Source organism: Antrostomus carolinensis, unplaced genomic scaffold, assembly GCF_000700745.2.
Source record: "Antrostomus carolinensis isolate BGI_N321 unplaced genomic scaffold, ASM70074v2 scaffold6253, whole genome shotgun sequence".
Lineage (NCBI taxonomy): Eukaryota > Metazoa > Chordata > Aves > Caprimulgiformes > Caprimulgidae > Antrostomus > Antrostomus carolinensis.
This window is the reverse complement of record NW_010303018.1, coordinates 1-19,651: the sequence shown is the minus strand read 5'-3', so window position 1 is coordinate 19,651 and position 19,651 is coordinate 1. Positions and strand designations below refer to the sequence as shown.

The window sequence follows — 19,651 nt, the reverse complement described above, 5'->3', positions numbered from 1 at the left end:
CCTTCCTTCCTCTTTTATTTTTTCCTCCTTCCCTCCTCTGCAAACGCATCAAGGTGGACACGGAGCGCAAAAAGACCTTTGTTTTAAACATGCCCATGGAGCTGACTCAAAGCCGCATCCAGAAGATTTGGCTTCCCAATGACAACCGCCCGGCGCTGCCCCCCCCCGCCGCTGTGAGTACGGGCACGGCAGCATCCCCGTGGGGTGGGGTGGGCTGGGGAGGAGCCGGTGGGGGGCTCTTCACATCCCCCTTTTCCCATAATCCCGGCATCATCCCACCCTCCTTTTGCCTCCTCCAGCATCATCCCGGTACCCGCATCCCCTGGGATGGGAGGAAGGTGCGGCCCATTCCATCCCACGGCACTTCCCCAGTCTCGTGGTGGTGGTGGGGGGGAGGATGCGGACAGGTGCCGAGACACGCGTGTCCCAATTTCCACACCCCTAAAATTAAATCTGGAATTAATCCCAGCCCTGGGATTAAAAGGGAAAGGAGCAGGTTGTGTTAATCTCAGCACTCGAGTACCAGCTCAGCTGGGATTTCCAGAGTGTCTGGTACTTTGCTCTGAGATTTATTAGTGATTTATTAATTTTTTCTTAAGGAGAGGCAGGATTAGAGCAATGGATTTGGGGAAAAAAATATCAAAACCAAACCAAACCACCAGCTGTTTGCATTTTCCCTTGTGCTGTTCTTGGGATGAGATAAGAGGCAGGTGGAGGTGAAAGCAGTAATTAATGGTGACACTTCTGCAGTGGTTTCCCTTCTTTTCGAAGCTTAGAAAACATTTTCAGTGTTTAAAACCAAGTTCTGAGTGTTTAAAACCAACCTCTTTGCTTAAAAAAATTATATATATATATGTATATTAAATGGAAAAGTAAATGGTTGGGTCATCCCGGTGTTACTATAAACCAAATCATGATTCATAACTCAAGACTAAAGCTCGTAAGGCAGCTCTTTTAAACTCGCCCAACAGCTAAACTGACAACCTGATGGTTGTGCAACTCTAAGGAATTAACTAAGGGTGGCAGGGATCTGCAGATCCGGAGGGCTGGGATGGAGGAGGTGGCACCGTGGAGCCTGGCAAAGCATGAAGGTGGCTTGGGCAGTTGGGTGAATCAGTCTTTCCGATGCTTTTCTTGAGCAGGCGTTTTTAAAGTCACTTATAGATGTTCATTTCCTTTGGCTGGAAAGTTTCCCCTTTTAAAAACAAATAAAAATAAATTAAAATATCTTATGCATTTGCCACGTGTTGTTGCCCCATGTCTATGGGTCAGGCTGAGCCCTACAGCAGATGTTTGCAGATGCAGCTCTGCAGCAGAAGCTGCTGAGGAAATGGCTTTCAGCAACAGGCTGAACATCTGGGTTGCCACGAGGCTTTTGCTTTTAGCTGGGTAAAATGTCTCCTGGCTTAATGCTTTGCAGATGTGGCTGTTGGATCTGATTTTTCTCAAGGACTGACTGACACCTTTGACAGAAAGGTGTTTTTTCCTGCTTTTCTCACCTGGTTTCTCGAGAGAATTTTCTCCTTGTCAGAGCAGGAAAACTAATGTGCTTTAATATATTAAGTATATTAAGGCACTAAGGGGCTCATTAATACCATAATGTGGCTTCTAATTATTTTCTCTCAGGGTGGGAACAAACCATGCTGGGCACCATTCACTGCCCAGTGCTTTGGGAAGAGCATTATTTGGCTTAAATTTTTATTTTTATTATTTTTTTTTTAACCAAAGTATCTGTTTTAAACTCAAGGTGCTATTAATTCCTTGGTGGCAACAAAGAACAGAGCCAGAAAGTGGGGTGGGAATGGAGGTGGTGGGAATGGAGGTGTAATGGAGACACGAGGCTGATGTGGTCCTCAGAGAGGAGGAGGAAGAGGGAGTGGGAGCATCTCTGGGAGCATCCTTGGAAAGCTCCCGCTTGGCTGGCTCTCTGTGTGTGAAATAATTAGTCTGATTGTCTGTTTCTTCCTCGACGGGAGGCTTGAATGGATGTGAAGTGATGCCTTCATCTGGCCTTTTGACGGAGATCCATTAAATTGCTGTCAAGCTGCACGTCTCTCACGTAGGGGCTGGGAAAGTCAAGTCGTGGGCAGAGCCAGGAGAGGGGAGGGGGCTCGGGAAGGGGGATGCTCCTGGAGGAAAGGGGCTGCTGCTGCCTTTCTCCCATCGTTCTGGCTCTGGCATGTGAAAATACAAGGACAATGTGTGTGTGAAACTGCCACTCACATGGGCAGGGCAATAATCAGTTCCACACGTGTGCCATGCACCGAGCTGAAATGCCTTTTGGTGCGTCCGTGAAGGTGTTGGGAATTGCAATGGGAAGAGGCTGGAAAAGGGGAATGTAAGGCTGATGCAGAACATAAAATCATAGAATCTTTTGGTTGGAAAAGACCTTTGAGATCATTGAGTCCAACCGTATGGAGCACTTCTTCTGAGGAGACAGTAAGAAATGACTGAAGTGGGGAGATGATTATTTTATTTAACCTTTTATAGAAGCAAATTTCCTTTTTTAAAAAAATATTGATTTTTTTTTTTTTTCCTTCCTTTCACCCACTCAGGTGAAGCCTGAGTTAACATCAGCACTGACTCTCTAGTAGATAAGAAGTCACAAGTGACAAGCTCTTTCCTAAATATCCTGATTGAAGCTTTCAGAAGTCATCCCTGACCTTGACTTACCTGGATAGATGTCATAGCGAGTCATGAATATGCATTGAGATCTCTGAGAGCTTTCCAGCCCTAGTGAAAAGAAATGATGAATTAGGTCTTTGTGAAGCACTGAGAGCAAAACACTGGTTTCTGTTTCAACTCTGATGCAAGGTTTCCTGGAGGCCTTTGTGATTTATGTGGGTTTGGGCTCAAATTCCTGATAAAAAGTTATACTGATGTTTTGGGAAGTGCTTCCCAGATCCCTAAACGGATGCTTTTTCATGGTCCAAGGGGAACTTTGATCTTTCCTTTAGCAACAATCTGAATTAAGGAGAAATTCCTCAAATTCAGGTGTTTTAAGTCCTGCAGCACCCTGTGTGCACCCACACAGCACCAGCTCTGGGACCGTCTCAGCTGTCTGGAGCCAAAGGGACATGAACAGTACCTGGCATTGTCCCTGTCCTCTCAGAGAGCTATTATTTTAATGGCCTCAAATCCTCTTGGCTCTGCTCTTTGAGATCCTTTGTCTGCTGGCAGGTAGGGAAGAGTTTCTTCATTCAAGTATTATTCCTTCCTCCCTTTATTATATTTAATATGTGGTTGGTTTTGTGCTTTTTATTTTATATATATATATTTAATTTATACAGGTTAATTGGGGGATTTCTGGATACACTGCACCCTTGGTACCCCAAGTAGGCAAAATCAGCCCTTGCTGCTGAAATCAGTGGGAAGTGGCCCAGGCTTTTGAAACGTGTCACCAGGGAGGCAGGTCACACAAAAGGAGTGAGTGTGAGGGCAGCTCCAGCCTGAGGAATGTGGAGTATTTAAAGGGGAGGGGAAAAAAAAAAATCATCTCATTTAGATAGTTTTCTCATCTCTTGCCTGCTGAGTCTGCTTTGGTGAGACAGCCAAGAAGATGATGGGTGATTCTTCTCTGCCCTTCTGGGCATGAGTGCTGTAACTCTTCCTTGTGTCCTTCATTCGAAATCTTCAGCTGTTGGGTTATTTTATTTTATTTTTTATTACTGGGGAAAGGAAATCCCACATGCTTTGCATGCTCTCTGGATACCTCTCAGTTTGTTTGTCCTTCTCAGATCTCTGCTAAGAAAAATCACCCCCCCTGTCTGAATTTTTGGGGAGCCCCTTCCATCTCCAAATCACTCTGCTGCTGTCTCCTGGTCCCACCTGTGGGCAGCTGGGATGGGTGGGCAGATCCCTCCACCCAGACCATAATTAAGCTGTGTTTTTATGGCTCTGCCACCAACCACTCACTCCCTGCATTCCTATCCCGTGAGGTCTCCAGGCTTGCCTGGTGGATTGAAGGGTGGGTGAGAAATCCCCCGGAGGGTCTTGGCGTGTCACGAGGTTGGCTGGCTAATCCAAATTCCATTAGGCATCCTTAAGATCTTCCTTTCCCCTGGATTTAAAGCTCTTGGCTTTGTGCCTTGGCCTTTCCTGTGTGCAACACCATGTGAGAAACACTTCTGGAGGGCAAATCCTGAGAGGAGCAGGGATGCTGCCACATTACGTGGTCCATGGAGTGTGCAGTCCAGATGCATCCCATGATATTGAGACCAGGCTGTGGAGGACTAGAAAACATTTCCAAACTGCATTCCCAGTCCTGCAACCTCAGCAACTTCTTCCAAACTGAACTTTCTAAAGGATTTATGGGGGGAGAAGGGATTCACCTGGACAGCTTGGCAGCTGATTTGTCTCCATTCTGACCATGCCATTTGGGTGAACTGGAGAGGAGTTTTCTCTTCACTTGCAAGTGATGTCTCTGGATTTATTTTCAGCTGTTTGACACAGACTCTCTTTACAGCAACAAAAAACCCCTCCTTTGCTTAAAACAGCTTTATGAGGAAAAAGGGATAATCCACTCTTCTATATCTGCTTTTAAATGCTGGTGGTTCTACAGTCCTTGGTCCCTGCTGGTCTTCAGAAAAGAAGAGTTTGTTGGTTGCATTTGCATGTGTATTAACTAAAAAGCTAGCAAAAGTTTTTGGAAGATGTTCTCTGTGAGTGAAGATCTCAGTGCAGACCTGGTCTTTCAGCACAGCAGCCGTATCTGAAGTGCACTGCTGCAAGGACTGGACCAAAGTCCTTGGCTGTCCTTTAGGTTTCTACAGAATCGACCAAACTGTGGGAATGGGAGGTTGTGTTTGCCTTGGGTTTTCAAATTTATTTATTTATTTTATTTTTTTGCGAGTTGGGGAAACTGAGGCACAGAGGTCCTGCAGGAAGCCTGGGGCACCTGCTGGTCCCTTGACCATTTTGCAGCCATCAGGATGTTCTCCTCTTGCCATGGCAATCAAGCTGTGACTCCTGTCCCCTGGTTTGAGTGGCACCAGGGTGAATTTGGGTTAGCATGGCTTGGCTGGGACAGTCATGTCTCAGCTGTGGGCAGCTGCAGAGCTGTCCACCATGCCTCCTCCTCTGACTTGTGCTCATTCAACAGATCCCATTGCAAAAATGAGTCTGTGGATTTGCCTACTCAACGTTTTGGTTGTCCAGGCTCATGGTGCACAAGAGATACTGCAGAGGTGATGGAGCAGAGGCTTTGGCTTTCCTCTAGCTGCTGAAGGACTTGAGGGAAGGTTGGGTGAAGAGCAAATGCCTTGTAGGGTTGATACAGGATAAGCTGGAGGATTAACAAGATGCTCATGTTGTTCTTTCTCCTCCTTCTCGTAGCCTGTGGGCCACAGCTTGCCAATTCCCCCACTGTGATAGTGATGGTTGGCCTTCCAGCCCGTGGGAAGACCTACATCTCCAAGAAGCTGACTCGCTACCTCAACTGGATTGGTGTCCCAACAAAAGGTGAGTCTTGCACTGACTGCCCAGGGAAAGCACCAGGTCTATGTCCCTGGGAGATGCTCCAGGAGCTTACTCCCTTGGGGAGTGGGAAGGTAGTTGGGGGGACCTTTCCAAGAACCCATGGGCCAAATATCCATGTCCTCCCATTGCTTCTGCTGCTGCCCAGGCTCTTTGTTTTGAAGACCAAAGAATGTCCCTGAGCTTTTTGCTCTAAGAATGTCACTTCTTGGCCCACTGCTAGGAAGTGTTACCTTCAGGAGCTGCACAGCTGAGTCAAACTGTGCTGATGCGTGCTCCTGGTTTTGATGGTTTTTGCCTTTCCTACCCAGTTTTCAACGTGGGGGAGTATCGCCGCGAGGCAGTGAAGCATTACAGCTCCTATGACTTCTTCCGCCCTGACAACGAGGAGGCCATGAAAGTCAGGAGGTGAGTGTGGACATCGTGTTTGTGCTCATACCCAGGTCCCAAACAAGTGGTGAAGCCTGTGGCTGGCAGTGGGGTTGCCCAGCTTGTTTTGGGAAGTGATTGACAGAAAAGCTGGACTCTAGCTTGAAGGACAGGCTGAGAGAGTTGTGGCTGTTCAGCCTGGAGAAGAGAAGGCTCTGGGGAGACCTTCTAGTGGCCTTCCAATACCTGAAAAGGGTCTACAAGAAAGCTGGGGAGGGACTCTTTACAAGGGCAAGGAGTGATAGGACAAGGGGTAATGGATTCAAACTGTAAGAAGCAAGATTGAGATGAGATCTGAGGAAGAAATTCTTGACTGTGAGGGTGGTGAGACAGTGGAACAGGTTGCCCAGAGAAGCTGTGGCTACCCCCTCCCTTCAAGGCCAGGTTGGATGAGGCTTTGAGCAACCTGGTCTAGTGGAAGGTGTCCCTGCTGATGATAGGGGGGTTGGAACTGTATGATCTTTAAGGTCCCTTCCAATCCAAACCATTCTATGAAGTTTCCCCACCTGCCTAAGGAGGGCCTGACTTGGGGACCAAGACCTGAAAAATGAAATTGTTAGGGCTTGGTAGCTTCAAGGTCACCAACAAATCACCTTCAGGTTCAGTGATGGAGGGTATGAAGTCTGCCATGAGGTTTGGCCTTTGCTTCTTCATCTACTATTGAGTCTGCTGTGAAGACCAGCATGCTGCTCGGCATGCATGGCTCTAGTCTTTTTGGCATGCTGAGGGTGTCTTTCCTAAATGTCCCTGGGAGAAGGGGTGACGTGGCAAGGAGGAGCTACAAAGCCTATTCTCCTTTGCAAAGGTCTGTGTTGGGGGGGGGTTTGTGAGCTGACTGTTGTGAGCATCTCTGAGGACATCAGGACCATGAGTCTCTTGCCTCTTTTGCAGACAATGTGCCCTGGCTGCCTTGAGGGATGTCAAGCTGTACCTGACAGAGGAGGCTGGCCAGATTGCGGTAAGCTCAGAGATGTGCTCCATGGGGTCTGGCAGCGGGTCCTGGTCCTGAAGGTGCTGTGACCTGTGCAGTTGGTTCTGCAGATCCTTCTCTGAGGAAGGGCTCAGTGGGAAACCAGATGCTCTTAATGCTAATTGAAATCTTTGCTTTTGAAGGTTTTTGATGCCACCAATACCACACGGGAGAGGAGAGGGATGATCCTAAACTTTGCCAAAGAAAATGGGTTCAAGGTTGGTACCGTTGGGCCGCTTCCTGTGTTGCATAGTCCATGTTTATTGTTGGCATTGTTTTTTCACTAACATGTTGTCCTTGTGATGCTCCCACGTGAGGGGGATTTCACTGCTGGGTTTGATCAAAAATATGAAACTCTTCACTCATTCCCAGTCCTAAACCCTGGAGAAGGAAAGGATGGGATTGGGGCAGAGAGAGAGCTCTCTGGTCAAGTAGGGAGGAGGTTGGGTTGAGCAAAGAGCTGGTTGAATGCTACAAGCCTTATTGCTGGCCTTCAGGTGAGCTTTGTTTTGCTTTGCAGGTGTTCTTCATCGAGTCTGTCTGCAATGATCCCACAGTAGTTGCCACCAATGTTATGGTAAGCACGGAAACATCTTGCTTTGGTTTTTCCCTCATGGAGGATTTTCCACCTGTGCTCAGCTGGTTTCTTCTCAGAATGTCTTGACAGAGTTGGCTGAAGATTAGGAGATTTTTATCTTCTTATGATGTATTTGTCCTGGGATTAGAAAGGAGCTGTTACCTCCCAGGGCCACCTGGAAGTAATGAAAATAAAAAGGTGTTGTAGCCTTTTCCCAGCTCCCTTCTGTGCTCTCTGCATATCTGTTGATATGTAACTTGATAACAAGGATAGAAAACATTCAAGCTGCTTTGGTGACCCTCTCAAAGTCCCACTTTTTGGAAGTGATGGGTGTAGTCAGGTTAAATCCTGTCAGAGAGCAGTCAGACTTGGTGTCTTCAGCCACCTGCAGCTTCCCAAAATCTGTTGGGCTCTGCTTTGAGACGAAGAGCTCAGCCTAGAGGTTTTTTGCCACTGTTTTGGAGTCTTGGCTGGGAGAGCAGCAAAAAACTTTGCTTCCCAGCTTCTTTAGGAGCTGCTGGATCTTTGATTTCCCACCAGCAGAAGAGCCCCTTTGCTCATTAGGCTTGGCTAGGGCAGGTAGATGTTAATTGGTCTACCTAGGCATGATTAACTTGAATGAAAGTGTCCTTTCCTCCACTGGGCTCTGCTCCAGCCTTATCTCCAGTTGTACAGTTGAACCTTGCGAGTCATTTTATGGTGTCTGGGAATGTGTCACAGGATATCCAAAGTCTGTGAGAAGAGTTTTTTCAGTCCCTGGGATGGGCTCCACAAACCACGCTGGGGTCAGGGCTGGAGTGTGGCTTTTGCTTCTGCTGTGGGAGATGGTGTCCCATGGCCAGTGATCAGCTTTTTGGCAAGTTGTGTACAATCTTTTCCATGATGCTATTAAAATGTTCAGTTGGATATTTTTTTTTTCTTTTTATTTTTTTTTTCCTTCCTTTGCACATGGGCTCCATGTGGAAAATATGCTGTGGGCCTGGGGCATTGCTGCCCATCTTGCTTGGTTGTGTTATCCTGTTGGTTTTGGAATTGCTTGTGAAGTTCCTAATGTGTGAAGCTGCTGCTCCAACCCAAATTTTCAGGAAAAATACCCTATTAGAGTACTTCAGGCAGAACTTAGTCCATGAGAGCTCTGCATGGTCACATTGCCCGTTTCTAGCATCTTTCAGCCCAGTAGCTTGTAGCAAATAATCCACAGAAAGGGGTTGAATGTTGTTATCCTGCTACTTTGAGTGGTGGATGGCCAGGTTGACCTCTACCTCCTGGGAGCTTTATTCACTCAAAAGGCCTGGGGCAAGCATCTTGTCTGAGCTCATGTCCTTTCCATCTTCAACTTGAACTGGTGCTTTTAGCTAGAAAAAAAGCTGTTTTCCCACTGTGTTGGGTGGTGAGGTGCTACCCCAACTCTTGGGAGAGCCAGAGTGGACTGATCTGTGTCTGTAGCAGTCATGCAGTGGTTTATACCAGATGTTCTCACCTTGTGCTTAACTTTGGGTCTCGTTTGCTTCTTTTTTTTTATCCTATGATAAGTCATGACTATAAAATAGGGCAGGTAGCAATAGAACGAGGGGTAAATGGTTTTAAACTAGAAAAGGGTCGATTTAGGTTGTATATTAGGAAAAAGTTCTGCAATATGAGGGTGGTAGATCATTGGAACAGGTTGCCCAGAGAGGTAGTAGAAGCCCCATCCCTGGAGATATTCAAGGTCAGGCTTGATGGGGTTCTGAGCAACCTGCTCTAGTAAAGATGTCCCTGCTCACTGCAGAGGGGTTGGATTGGATGACCTTTGAAGGTCCCTTCCAACCCAAACCATTCTATGATTCTATGACTATAAAATGGCTCAGCCAATAGCTGGATCTTGGTAGGACTTTGACATTTGATGCTAGCATGGTCTGCCTTGGAAAGCTCCCTAACCTTTCCTTGTGGCATGTTTTCTTCTCTGCTGCAGGAAGTAAAATTGTCCAGCCCTGATTACCGGGACTGTAATTCGACCGATGCCATGGAGGACTTCATGAAGAGGATCAATTGTTACCAGGCCAGCTACCAGCCACTTGACCCTGATAACTATGACCGGTAAGATACTCTGCTGACTTCTGAACTGGCTTGAATGCCTTTCTTATCCCAGGAGAGGAGTAACAAAATATGGAGTTAGATTTCACTCTGTGTTCAAATACGTGACTGTGATAGAATAATGTATGGTCAAGCCTCACTGGGAATTCAAGCTTCTTCCTTGAAAAGGCTGTTTTTTCCCAGCCCTGTGCCAAGAGTCAGGCTCCAAAACCTTCCCAGGCTCTTCTGGACTCAAGATGTGCTGGTTTCAACCTTGTTCTGCGGGTCTAAATACAAAGGGTTTGGAAAACACTTGAGTTTGAGTGTTTGTGAGGTGCTTCCTGTTAAAGGGAGGGACTGCTTGGACAGGCTCAAACCGCAGGGCTGAGCAAGCTCTGTGGTTTCCGACTGGTTACATGCCCTGGGAAGACCTTTGCTGTCCTGCATGACCATGCAGGCATCTCCCAGCCTTTCCACTGCTCACAAATACGTCCATGTGCTTTGCATGGATTATCTCTGTCCTGCTGAGCCCTGTCCAGGGGAGAAACGTGCTCCCTGCTAGTCCTCTTTAATCCTCTTTACTGCTGCAAGGAGAAATAGTGATTACACTGGTGTTACTTAGCTTTCCATGAATTGCTGTGACCTCTTGGCTTTCCGTTGAAAATAGCCTGCAGGAAATCCTTTTAGCTGGGTGATTATGTTGACTGAGATACCTCACAAGGCTGTTTTTCGAGGATGGTGTTTGTTTCTTTCTGCTTTCTCCACTGGCACCCCCCTCATCCTTACTGTACTTTTTCTAGGGAGCTTTCTCTCATCAAAGTCATCGATGTTGGCCGACGGTTCCTGGTCAACAGGGTTCAGGATCACATCCAGAGCAGAATTGTTTACTACCTGATGAACATCCACGTCCAGCCCCGCACCATTTATCTCTGTCGGCATGGCGAGAGCGACTTCAACCTCAAAGGGAAGATTGGAGGTGATTCGGGCCTCTCCAACAGGGGCAAGAAGGTAAAGAGGAAGGGAATGTTCCCCTGTGGCTTCTAGGAGTGATTTGGCTGTAGCAGATGCCATGCATTGAGTTAAGTGTATATTTGATGACAGCTGGGGTGCTCAGAAGATCCATCTATAGGGCTGGCTATAAATATGGGCTTGGCCATGGCCTCAAAACAAGAGTTTTCAGCCATTGATGCTGCTTGTAGGCTTGGATGTAGTTAGGGGTTAACAGAGGTTGGACTGCAGAAATCTCTAGGAGAGATTGGTATGGGTATCTTCATCGAGTTGGTTCAGACCTTGCACAGGCAGGGTGGGATGTAGAAGGACTACTGCCATCCTTCAGTAGGGATAGCCAACTCTGAGGATACTTTCAGATTGCTCACTACTTGATTCTTCAAAGACATGGTCAAACTTGCTGCTTCAGGGAGGGTTAATAGCTATTTCGGCTTGCCAGACCATTTTGAAGTCCAAATGGAGTCCTTTGAGGTGTGACTGTTAGCAAGGACTACAGAATACATTGATTTAGCTCTATGACAAAGAAGCAGAGCTGTGGTTAAGGTTTCCAGGGATTTTCCACCGCATTGTAGCAGAGCCCAGGTCGTGCTGCTGTTTCTCCCATGCTGATGTTCCTTGGTGACATTAGGTTGCCACTTTCTTCTCTGCTTTCTCTCTGTTCTCATACTGGTCGTAGCTTTTGGAGATCAATGCATGTGTGGCTGCTCTTCACCTCAGAGCAGAAGGCTAGTACAAGTGCCTATGGAAGGCAAAAGAGGTCCTGGAGAAGAAGACACTTAGTGGGAAGCAGGGAATAAGGCTCATTGGGAAGCTGTGGATCAGGAATCAATCTGTTGGGTTTTTTTTACACAGTTTGCACTGGCACTGAACAAGTTTGTTGAGGAGCAGAACCTGAAAGACCTCAAAGTCTGGACCAGCCAACTAAAGAGGACAATCCAAACAGCAGAAGCTCTCCAACTGCCCTATGAGCAGTGGAAGGCACTCAATGAAATAGATGCTGTAAGTATCTTTGATTGCAGTAGAACAGCTGGATCATACTGGTTGCTGCTTGGCAGAGAGGGTGGTAGCACCAACTTTTTCACTTTTGCCTAAATCTTGGCTTGAATGAGCAGATTAAAATGATTTTTTTACTTGGAAGTGCTCTGGGGCTGACCACCCAAAGGGTTATAGACAATTGCTTTGGAGAAAGTTTTGCATGTTAGGTGTGCTGATGCTTTTTTGACCTGAGCATGTCCAGTAACCTCATGGATGTCCTGTCCTGGCAGGGTGTGTGTGAAGAAATGACATATGAAGAAATCAGGGAACAACATCCAGAGGAATTTGCTTTACGTGATCAGGATAAATATTACTACCGCTATCCTTCTGGGGAGGTAGGTCTGCAAGGAGACCTTCAGAGATGTGACTCTTACTTTACACATGGCCTTCTTCATGCTGTCCTCTACACTCGCAGCAGAGGAGCAGCCAGTGCTCCAAGAAACTAGAATTGAGATGAGTCAGGGCTCCCGTTTACCTTTTGCATTGAGTTCTTGTGAAATTGTGGTATGTGAAGACCTCATCAAGAAACGTATCACTAATAGTCCCGCTGACTCTATAGCAAGCTATCAGGGTGGCTTCTTTCTCCTCTGACCAGAAGTAGCTACACTCTAGAGCATCCTGAAGATGAGGTTTTGTTGAACTTTGCTTGTTTTTAGCAATAATTATGTTGGTTTAGTTTAGTCAAGGACATGAAATCAATAGATGGACCAAGACAAGGACCATTGTTTCTTGAGGTGCTTGTTGGCTTGATTCTATGCCATATCTCCCTTCCCTTCTGTCTCAGTCCTACCAAGATCTGGTACAGCGCCTAGAGCCAGTCATCATGGAGCTGGAGAGACAAGAGAACGTCCTTGTGATCTGTCACCAGGCTGTCATGCGCTGTCTCCTGGCATACTTCCTGGACAAGAGTGCAGGTGAGAGCTCCCTGTCCCTGGGAAGGGGATTGATCCTGCTGGAGGAGGGATGATAGAGTTCTGAGGAGATGAAAGATGTGTTCAGGTCTGTGCAAGGCCTGGAGCACGCATCTCTGGTGTGGAATGGCCTTAGCTGTTGATGAAGATGTCTAAGCCTACTTTTGGAAAGGAGGTGGGATAACCCTCCTGCTTTGCTTTCTCTGCAGATGAAATGCCCTACCTGAAATGTCCTCTTCATACAGTGTTGAAGCTGACCCCGGTGGCGTATGGTAAGTGGAACCTTTCTACTAAAAATGCCAAGGGCTTTGACTTGTACCTCCTTCTGAATAAAAGCTGCCTCTGGGAGGAGAGCAGGGGTCTGGGGTTGGAGCATCCTGTGTCCCTTGGGTTTGTTTGCTGATGGCCTCTCTGCCTTCTTCTGCTCCTTTCTGCAGGCTGCCGGGTGGAGTCCATCTCGCTAAACATCGAAGCTGTCAATACCCACAGGGAACGGCCAGAGGTGAGTGTTGCTTCTCCTCAGAGCCATCCCTTGGTGTCCCCCCTCCTTTCCCCTACGGTCAGCCAGCAGCAAGGGTGCTTGGGTTGGGCATGAGGAGGTTGCTCAGCTAAGATGCTCAGAGTGCTGCTGGAGGATTGGTGCATCAGATGGGTTCTTGCTCTGCAAAGATGTGGCTGGTTGAGGGTTTTCTGAGGGAAAAGGACTGTTGCATGTGCCTGCTTTCCACTATGTTTGCCCAGATTAAACCTGACCCAGGGAAAGCTCCTCCCTGGTCTTTAACTTTCACCTGTGCAGTCATTTGCTCACCTGAGCTGGAAAGGGAGCCATGAATGGAGAAGGTGACTTCTCCCAGCTCTCCCAACTGGCTGACAGAGCCTGGGCTCAACATCTTGCCCAACATCTCATGCCTTTGTATTTTTTTCCTGGTGTGCCCACATCTCCATGTGGCTACCAGAGTGCCGTTCTGTAGGGTGGGAGGTGGTGGTGCTGGACTGGGGATGCTGCAGGGAGGAGACTCCTTGCAAGGAGGAAAACCCCTGTAAGGTCAGGTCTGTCTGCTCTGTGCTCCACCAGGAGCTCGGAGGCCAGAGCAAGGGGATACCAGCTCAGTGTCAGTGCTGGGTGCCCACCCAGGGGGGACCCCAGGGATGTTGGAAGTGCCCTTGTCCCAGCCACTGGGACCTTTCCAACTTGTGTGTAGTGATGATGGAGCATGGCTGGATGCTGGATGGTCAAAGCCATCCCCTTTTGGCCCACATCTCCATTCCTTTGCTTCCCAACCTCAACAGGCAGCAGCATCTGAGCCACCTCTCCCTCCCTGCAGCCATAGAGGGGGAAGCTGGTCCTTTCCCCCACTGTGAGGCCATCGATGCCCTCCTCCAACACCCTCCTCAGTGGGGATGGCAGGAGAGCCATGGGCAGGATGGAGTGAGATAGGTGTGAAGTGCTTGGGTCCCTCTGCTCGGATGCTGCCCCCCTCCATCCCACCTCGCTTGAGTTGGAGCTTGGCGTGGTGTTGACCCTTGCTGGCTGCTCTGTCCCTGGTTCCTAAATCTTCCTTATCAGCCTGGGCTGGCTCATCTTACCTTTTCTTGCTTTTGCACCCTTCCTGGGTCAGAGGAGACCAGTGGGCACCTCTTTCTGTCCTGCAAAGTCACGGCTTTTGATTATTACACTAGATTATTTTTTTTTTAGCGATCTGTATTTACTTTTTTGTGAGTAGAGGCTCAGGTGAGGAGAAGGTCTATCTCCTTTCTGAGTGCAGGGCCTTTTTGGGTTTTTTTTCCTCCTCTTTTTGGGAAATCACGCTGCGTTCTTGAATGTTTTGCATTAGGTTGGGGTTTTTTTGTTGGGTGTTTTTTTCAGTGTCCAGAGCTTTTCAATTTATCCTTTGCGTGTCAACAGACATAGTGGGGAAAAGCAGAGCCTGCTTTAAAGGAAAAATAAAAAAAAACAAACCCAAAACAACCTGCTTCTTTTTTTTATTTTTTTCCCTTTATAACTGTCGCCTTCCTCCCTTTATTTTATTTTTTTTTATTTACTTTTTTTTTTTTCTTTGTCTCACTCTTAATTTAGGAAGCAAAGAAGGGACCTAACCCGCTCATGAGACGTAATAGCGTTACCCCTCTAGCAAGCCCAGAGCCCACCAAAAAACCTCGCATCAACAGCTTTGAGGAGCATGTGGCTGTTTCTTCTGCCCTGCCAGGCTGTGTTCCTCAGGAAGTGCCCACGCAGCTGCCGGGACAAGTTAGTTGAACTCTTTCTTTTTTTTAATTTATTTTTTATTATTTTTTTTTTTTAAATCTTGTTTTCTTTTTGTTATTCTTGTTGTTTTATTGTTTGTTGTCCTCATGTTGCTCCTGAAGCTGAGGAACGGCTTGCACTTATTGTAACCTGTGCTGCTGTCTCTGAGATGCATCTTTCTCCCATGGCTGCTGTCCCTCCCTGTCTTGAGTTGGTTTTGGGAGCACCCGCTGAAGGGTTGCTGTTGATCCTCTCTTGGGTTTTGAGTGTGTTGTAAACCCTCCAAAGTTCTAGCTGTGTTTAATTTGGTGTCTTCACCATCTGGCATCGTTGTGTCAAACCCCTGGGGAGCTGCATCTCTAGGGTGGGCAAGACCGAAGGGCTCATGCCTTCTCCCTGGATGTGCTTGGCTCTGGTGTAGACCTAGGCATTGTAATAAACCAAATGTTCTTGTGCTTCCCTCGAGAAGGAGCTACCAGGACCCATCTTTGACTGGAGAGGTTTCTTCCTTCCCAGAGAAATAGGCCAAAAATGGACCAAAAATTGGTAGAAGCTTCTGGTCATGGTGAACCTGATTGCCTTCTGCAGCCCTGGGTGAAACCCTATGGGTAGCTGCCATGATGCTCATGTGTGCTCTCCTCTTTCATCCACCCATGAAGCAATAAAAAAAGAGAGATCTTGCTGCACACTTCCCCAGGAACAAAACCCCCCTCCCTGTGCTCATTAAGGAGCTGGGGTGGTACTGGAGAAGCAGCTTAGATATATAGGAGCCCCTTTGCCATGCTGCCCTTCCCACCAGCTGCCTGTTGGATCTTGCTGTCTTGCCCAACCCCTCTTCATGTTACCTGTGTTGTCTGGTGTCCTCTCCCCTCCTTGGCTGGTCATGGGCAGGTTAGGAAGATGCTGTGCTCCTCCAACCACTCTGCTTGGTGGCTGCTTGGCATGAACCTTCCCACCCCAGCAAGCACCAAGCGTGGCAACTCTGTCTCTTGGCTTTCAGGGCTCTGCTTGGGCTGGTTGAGTCTTGCAACAAACCCTCTACCAGCTTTGGGTTTGGAAGCTCTTGCTGTTCGTTTTGCCCTCGCTGCTGTCTGGTGTCCTCTGCCCGGTCTCGTGCGGCGTTACTGACACCTCTTTCCATTCTCTCTGTCTCTCTGCAGCCTTTACTAGGGAAGGCATGCCTGTAAGTACCTTCTTGCGTCTTCTTCTTCCCCTCTCGCCCTCTTTCCATGTCTCTTGCCATCCCCACTGGTTGTTTTGTTGTTGCTGTGAAACCCGGCCGGGGTGTGGATTTCTTGGAGTTGGTATTTCTCTGTGTGTGTGGGATTTGCATATGTCTTAGGAAATGTAAAGAGGAGGCTATGAGTGCTGCTTTGTCCAACCCCTGAGTATCCGAGCTTGATTAAATGTCCTAATTTTGTTGAGAAATTAAGCAAATTATCACTTGTTCTCTATTGACGATGTCTAAATTCCCTGCCTCCTCCTTGGACTGGGTGGGAGATGCTGTTTGGTTTCCTGGGAGTTCTCTCCTCTGTGATAGCACGTTGTACTGTAGGTGATAGACCCAGTTGGTCTGTCCTGCAGGTGCTCTGGGTTATATCTATGAGTGATGGCATCAGATTGATCTCCAAGAAGGTTCTGACCTCAGCCCCCAGCAGGGATTTATCACCTGCATGGGAGCAGGAGTGTGTTTTCCAGAGCTGGTCTGATCCTGAGTCCTGGCATCTGCAGTTTTGCAAACCTGGATTTTGGGAACAGTCTGCCTAGACATCTTGGGCAGAGTAGATACAACAGTATTGTCCTCTAGCGAAGAAAGCAAGATGCCTTGAGCATTTAATGCACTAATTATAAATAATCAAGGCTTTGACAGTTTGGCTCAGTGATGTTAGATCCTTGTGTAATAGGGACAGGACAGGTAAATTTGAAGCCTATGGACTTAATTCATGCTACATCACTGAGTTGAGAGCAGCAGTTTGTTGGAATTATAGAATTGTTTTTGTTGGAAAAGATGATCGAGTCCAACTGTTCACCTAGCACTGCCAAGTCCACCACTAAATCATGTCCCTAAGCACCTCATCTACACGTCTTCTATTTACTTCCAGGGATGGTGACTCTACTGTTTCCATGGGCAGCCTGTTCCAATGCTTGACAACCCTTTCAGTGTAGAAATTTTACCTAATATCCAACCTAAACCTCCCCTGGCACAACTTGAGGCTGTTTCCTCTTGTCTTATCACTAAGGATAGGAAGCTGTGCTTGAATGTCTTCTAAAAGACAAAGACCAGAGACACTTTGGGGTTGAGCTGAGGCTGGGGTAGTGCCCAGGGGCCTTTTTGTCCCCTATAGACCAGTTTGAATCATCCTACATGCATCCCTGTTCTGGTTTGGTTTGTGGGATGAAGATGGGAGGAATCTGCTATAACGTGATCAGGCTTCAGCCCTTCTTGCATGTAACAGCTGGTGAACCTCACGTTTCTTCCCCCTTTAGAGTAACTATTTTTGAGAAAAGGGAAGTTAGGAAGGTCAGACTTGGCTTTGCTGGTGGTTGGGGCAGATCATCACACTCATGCTTCTAGGTGAATGTAGAGGTTGAGTTGCTCAGCATGGCCTGCATGTCTGTGCTCCTTCCCTTGCTGCTCACGGGCACAAAAGCCCCTGATGAAATGCCTGGTCTTCTTGGGTTGCTTTGAAAGTATTTTTCTTTGTCTGTCCCTCCATCTATCTTTTTCCCATCCATATTGTAATAAAAAGCAGTGCATGCCTCAGTGGTGGCTGGGACACTGAAAACATACTTTGGTGTTGACTTTGGGAGATGTCTGCATCATGTTTTGCTAGACCAGGAGCTCTACCTGGAGCAGGCAGTGATGGTACCCATCCCAGCTGTAGACTGACAGCAGCAAGTTTAAAATCTCAAGCTGCTGGGAGCCTCCTTCCACCTACCAATATGGGACTTAACAGCTGCTTTTGAGGGAGTGAAGAGACACCCAAAACCAAAGACTTGGTGTCAGTACCTCTCTTGGAGGCTGTAGCTTCATATGTGCATGTGTCTGGTCCTCACTATGTCCCACCACAACCCATATGGGGTCAGGGGAGGTGGAAGGTACCTCCTTCACAATTTGTACCATGAGACTTGGTCGGCAGTGGGCACTTCATTGCATTAACCCTCACTGTTGGGGTTTTGACCCTCATCCAGGAGGAACAGGGGACACGTGGAGAGGCTGGGGACATGACTGTCTGCCTCAGAGTCCTCCTGACTGTGGGATCAAGCCATTTTGGGGTTGGGGGACTACCTTGTGTGATGATTTATTTTCCTTTTGCTTGGTTAAATGATCCAAAGTGCACTTTTTAATAACAACCTGATCCCCTCCCTTCTTCTCCCCTTCACTTTTCATGCTTAAAGACGACCCGTTTGTCACTTTCTCAAAGTTTTCTCTTTACTAATATTTCCAAGGTAAAAGGCTGTGGTGCATGTGGCTTCTCCTAACCCTCCTCCTGTCTCTTTAGATAACAGGGAGAACAGCTCAGCCTGCTCTGCCTCGTAACCTGGCCGAGATTCCTGGTGCTTGTAAAGAGGCAGTTTAGGTAGTAAAAGAAGAAAAAAATAATGTTGAGAAACCTTCTTAGCTGTTTCCTGGTCCTTTTTTCCTGACCCTGTCTTGTGTAGTTTTGTGAATTGGGAAGTGGCTTTGTTGTGATCATCTCCCCTTGGGTTTCTGCTTCAGCAGATGCTCTCCTCCAGCCACCGCCCTTGGGACTGGTCCTGCTTGTGTTTAACTGGTTGTCTCTGGTTTTGTGGTCCTCACCGCATGCTGGTGGGTGCCTGTTGTCACCACCCTGCACCAGGGCTGTGTCTGAAGCAGCTCTAAGGCTTGTGAAACCTTTTGGGGCATCATTGGTGGAGTGGGTGCCTTTGCTGTACTACTGATGGTGGCTGGTCCCCATGCTGGCTCCTTGGTGTGGTCAGCAGGAGCTGCATCTCCTTGGCAGTACCAAGGATGGAGAAATTGTGACCTCCTTGGTAGGCAGCAGGATACACTGCCCACCCTCAAGGGGAGCAAGGAAGAGATGTTTAATTGGGTTCCTTGAATGAACATGGTGGTCCCCTGTCGCCTTGTCTTATAGGGACCAAAGAGCAGCTTCAGAAGTGCAGACCAGGTGTGGTGGGAGGGTTGCCTCATTTTTAGCTCAGTTTTTAGGGATATCTTTGCCAAATTCCCATGCTGTAGTTAAAGCCAGGTGATGCTTGAGGGCAGAGGTGTGGGTAACAAGTTAGCATATGCCCCCCACCTCTCTCCTTGGGTGGACAGTGTCCTCTCCTCTGTGGTGGATGCTTCCGTAGTGTCCCGTGCCGTGGCTTTCTGTTACTCCCCCTGTCCCCTTGTTGATGTGCATGTAGAAGATGCTACCGAGATGGGGGTCTGACCCAAGCACACCCCCCAACCCTGGTCCTTCCTTTCTCGTTGCAGAACATGAACAACTCGCAGAAGCCGTCGTGACTCCCTTGGCGCTGTCGCGAGGCCACCAGCGACGCCAGCTTCCCATCCCATCGCCGTTTCCGAAGCTTGCTTATCAACCGGTCTCCTCTATCTATGGCGAGTGTTGACCCTTGGCTGTTTCTACCCACGCCCATCCATCTGCAAACCGCTCTGCTGAAGCGGGGAGAGATGGAGGAGAGCGGAGGAGAGGAGCTGAGCTCCACGGGGTCACCACCAGATCTTTAGACTGCAGCATTTGCTCTCCTCTCCGGCCTCCTGTTAGATCATAGCAAGTTGTAAAGTGCTTCTAGCGCACAGGAGTTTAATTTTCCCCTGTAAGCGGTTTTGATCTTCTTTTGTATAGATGATTGATACCCATCCATCTCTGGGTGGGGTGTATATATATGTGGATGGTGTGGGGGTAGTGGAGAAGTAGGGGGAAAGGGGGGGGTGAAGGGGTTTTGATTTTTTTTTT

General features: G+C 47.9%; 1 protein-coding gene across 3 annotated transcripts; it reads left to right on the top strand.

Moving 5' to 3' along the window:
* The first annotated feature begins 56 nt into the window (after nucleotides 1-56).
* On the top strand, nucleotides 57-19,340 carry PFKFB3 (6-phosphofructo-2-kinase/fructose-2,6-biphosphatase 3). 3 transcript variants are annotated; one of them, XM_010163947.2, is made up of 16 exons: nucleotides 90-177; nucleotides 5,335-5,460; nucleotides 5,787-5,883; nucleotides 6,796-6,862; nucleotides 7,018-7,092; nucleotides 7,395-7,451; nucleotides 9,403-9,527; nucleotides 10,304-10,511; nucleotides 11,364-11,510; nucleotides 11,777-11,881; nucleotides 12,331-12,460; nucleotides 12,667-12,729; nucleotides 12,895-12,959; nucleotides 14,535-14,705; nucleotides 15,863-15,885; nucleotides 18,102-18,156. In XM_010163947.2, the coding sequence occupies exons 1-16, from the start codon at nucleotides 90-92 to the stop codon at nucleotides 18,154-18,156; spliced, it is 1,602 nt and encodes a 533-aa protein (XP_010162249.2). The 3 variants fall into 3 exon arrangements, with proteins under 3 accessions (XP_010162248.1, XP_010162249.2, XP_028939836.1); XM_010163946.2 differs by lacking the exons at nucleotides 15,863-15,885; nucleotides 18,102-18,156 and adding an exon at nucleotides 19,168-19,340 and having other exon boundaries at nucleotides 57-177; XM_029084003.1 differs by lacking the exon at nucleotides 14,535-14,705.
* The last annotated feature ends 311 nt before the right edge of the window (nucleotides 19,341-19,651 follow it).

Bases quoted from the DNA above. Each gene is read 5' to 3' on its own strand.
- PFKFB3 (XM_010163947.2), top strand. From the start codon at position 90: ATGCCCATGGAGCTGACTCAAAGCCGCATCCAGAAGATTTGGCTTCCC. The intron at 11,511-11,776 runs GTAAGTATCTTT...CTGTCCTGGCAG, and splicing joins CACTCAATGAAATAGATGCT to GGTGTGTGTGAAGAAATGAC. The intron at 11,882-12,330 runs GTAGGTCTGCAA...CTTCTGTCTCAG, and splicing joins ACCGCTATCCTTCTGGGGAG to TCCTACCAAGATCTGGTACA.